This window comes from Primulina huaijiensis, chromosome 2 (genome assembly GCF_012295235.1).
Source record: "Primulina huaijiensis isolate GDHJ02 chromosome 2, ASM1229523v2, whole genome shotgun sequence".
NCBI lineage: Eukaryota > Viridiplantae > Streptophyta > Magnoliopsida > Lamiales > Gesneriaceae > Primulina > Primulina huaijiensis.
Window position 1 is genome coordinate 31,695,666 of NC_133307.1, and position 3,482 is coordinate 31,699,147.

General features: G+C 37.0%; 1 protein-coding gene across 2 annotated transcripts; it reads right to left on the reverse strand.

Annotated features, from left to right (window-relative positions):
• Positions 1–396: 396 nt before the first annotated feature.
• LOC140971714 (uncharacterized) lies at positions 397–3,222 on the reverse strand. Of its 2 annotated transcripts, none has more exons than XM_073434136.1 (6): positions 2,560–3,222; positions 1,814–1,904; positions 1,295–1,473; positions 879–939; positions 745–800; positions 397–617 (listed from the first exon to the last, which is right to left on the reverse strand). In XM_073434136.1, the coding sequence occupies exons 1-5, from the start codon at positions 2,677–2,679 to the stop codon at positions 784–786; spliced, it is 468 nt and encodes a 155-aa protein (XP_073290237.1). In that variant the 5' UTR covers positions 2,680–3,222; the 3' UTR covers positions 397–617; positions 745–783. The 2 variants fall into 2 exon arrangements, with proteins under 2 accessions (XP_073290237.1, XP_073290236.1); XM_073434135.1 differs by having other exon boundaries at positions 397–621; positions 2,560–3,220.
• Between the last annotated feature and the right edge of the window lie 260 nt (positions 3,223–3,482).

The following is a 3,482-nucleotide window of genomic DNA, read 5'->3' on the forward strand; positions in this document are numbered from 1 at the left end:
CCAAACCATACCACGTTCCCCAAATGATTCAGGCAACATTCTTATTCTTATGACTCGCTGTTTTTGTGGTTGGGATTTTCCCAAGAGGAAGATATTTGTTTGGTAGTTAGAATTTGGACAACGCATTCCTTACGTGCATAAAAAACACAACTTTGTCACCGTTGCTTTTAAATCCACTCATCAAACATTCCTATACCACATAGTAGTATAGTACCCAGCCTACGAAACAATGCTCAAAAGTTACCGTACTCGAAACATTAATACTTGAATCTTTACCAGTCTCCGACAGAGCGTTATAGGCCATCGGATTGGTGTAAGGCCCACAAAATGTTATAGGCCGGATTGCACACGGGGTGTAGCATATCGCACACAATACCTTGAATGGAGAAGCAAAAGTTCATAGTAAGATACAGCAGTTAAATTGGCTCGAAGAGCATCAAGTTACATATCTTTTACATTATGTAGCACAAATAAAAAAGATACTAGCTACAATTACAAGGATAATAATAGTGATGCCTAGGCAACACAAATGGAGGCAACAAATGCCAGTCCTTAGCTGAGGTTACTTTTCGTCTAAATTAAACTGATATGCTGCTGTCGATGCCCTGCGTTTGTATCTTCCTACGAAGAAATGGAAAAAAAAAAAGATTTATAACCAGATAATAAGCTAAAAACACTGTTGATGATTTTCAAACAAACTAAATTGATTCACAATCTACATCAAAAGCTCTAGTCAGCCTGTACCTAAGTATATGTAAATTCACTTGTAATGGAGACGAGCTCCTAGTAATAAAGAGAACCTGCCGAAAGAAAATAAAATCTCAGAACATAATCGGTGCTTGGTAGAACACATAATTTAACAACGATGGATAACATACCCTGCCACCAGTTTCCTCTTGAAGCACCATCTGAGTCATCTTCTCCTCCATCTTTATTGAACTGAAAAATATGCTAAGCCGTCATTAGTTCAAGTCCATTTGACAAATCCAGATTTACAGTACATGAAAAATGGATATAAAATGTTAGCAGATGTTGTTCGATGTTATGAAGCGTGGAATAAAAGTTTTATGAACCAGTGATGAAATATGTTTCTTAAATCACTATGATCTTTTTCCCTTTTCCGGGGTATTTGCATATCTTCTTCACCTAAAGTATTAGCATTTATCCTGCTCATAAATAGAGGTTTTATAAAATGATGATGGAAAAGTCTCCTAAAGGAGGCCACATAATTGTCCAACTGGCTGCAAAAACTATTAATTTGATGTTCCTTCGAATGGACTTCAAGCCTACTCACAGTGGTGAACACGGTGCTCTGGGCAGTCTGAGGTCGAGAATAAATGTCTTGGCCACCATAGTAAATCGACGAGCTATAATGACAAGGATGCACATTTTCCACCGGATAAAACGAACCCGTATCCTTGCCTTTCGGCCTCTGGAAGTTGCCTTCACCATTTACAGCATTACCAAGCGTCACTGAAGAATTACATCCAAGATTAAAAATTCAACCGTTTCAGCAGCATTCATGCAATAAGTCAAATACTCTTCAGTCGAATTTAGCAGGGCCTAAAAGAATCTAATTACAACTACTAGACATATGCTGACTACAACTAAATATTCGACAATATTTTGTATGGATGGACGAAATGCATTTGGTATTCTAATGGTTAACTCATAATTCATTTAAATCATCTTATGCCTAACGCAAATACATTAAATCGGCCGTTGAAAGAAGGAGCATAAAAATAAAACAATCTCACTTTTTCTGTCGAAGAGTTTTAATCTTCCAGAAATGAGGATCTTGATTGGAACATACCTGAAACAGCAGTCTTGCTATTCCAACTCTGACTTCCAGGCTCATGCTTCTTCTCTTTCTCCGGCGTGCACAGAGAATCATTGCCTATTGTCTGAAGCCATTATAAAAAATTAAGAACAGATCTCAGTCACAAGCACCAATTTGGAAAATTCTACCATATGAGGTGAGATACGAGCTTTTCTCATTGAAAAATGCATCGGACGAGTATAATTAACGAATTTATTATAGAATGCATACACGGTAGCACATGAATGAATGTCACCTGCCATAAAAAGATCAGTCCTCTACGAAGAACCCATTAAATTCTTAGCAATTAAACACGTGATTACTTCAAGGCTTTAACAATCATCATCACACATTGAGATTTATTGCAATAAAAGGCAAGCTTGATTAATGCAGTAAAAACTTTCGATTCTGCTCCCTCAGAGTAAGGAAAAGATGATTTATATAATTTCATCACATCCCTTCATGTTATCTACCATGAAAACTGAACTTAGTTGCCAACAAAGTTTCTTAGACATCCTGATAACCAGCACAAGTGTTGAAACAACGTACATATTTATCTTTCACCAACCTAGAAAAGCTTCGAACAGCCGACACCTCAATTCCAAATGTTATTATACTAACAGTCCTACCGGACCAAACAACCATTTTTACCGAATCAGGAAATCCAATTACCTAAAACGCAAGAACCCAAATATTTATGGCAAATTATTATCACTTTATTAAAGAAAAGTCTGTACTACCTTAGCGGGTTGCGCAAAAATTGACCCGAAAATCCCAGAAGATGAAGCGTCAACATCAGAATCTTTGGACCCGAAGAGGTCAGAGGTGAATGAAGAACCCGATTTCTTCCGTCCGTCCATTTTCACTCTCTAAAATCTCTCCGTCTATTTCGCTATCAAATACTCAGAACGAGAGTCTTGGGCTGAAACAGAGCCCTTTGTGTGTGTATATAAAGAAAACCAACCGTCAAAAAGACCCGTGATCGAACGTAACCGCAGAATATTTCCCACAAACAAACAGAATCCTCGGAAGTAAAAAAGCGAAATCAAATGGGAAAAACGGAAAAAAGAAAAGAAACAGAGTAATTTACAGAACAAGACCACGTGAATGTATTATCTCTGACGTCCGTATGGATTATCTCTGACGTAGATACACATGCATATTTATATCCCGGAGAGGAAACACAAATCGAAGTCCTAATCCCATAATATTATTATCATAATTAAATATAGATTCTACGGATATATACATTACAAGAGTATCGTGTGTATCTTCTTGGCCGACGATCTCTCATTCTTTCTCACATTTACCATGGCTTCTCTTTTTCCCCTTAATTTTACATCAAAATTAATTTTTTTCTTTACAAAAAACAAATATTTTCTCTCTCATCTTATATATGTGACCCTGATAATTAGCAACCAATATCTACCTAATTTTTCGAAAAAAATAAAAATAATTTGTTATCGGTGGTTGTTTCTGTTATACGGCGAGATTTGGTGATTGAGGCAACGTAACAGAGAAATGCCACGTGGTAGAAAGGGGGATTATGTGTAGGCCCAAGATTTCAATCTCCATCCTTTCACTGCCACGAATACCTTAGTGGATAATAACAACCTCTTTTCTAGTACTGCCACTTTCTTTGAATACCAACACCCTAATTTTG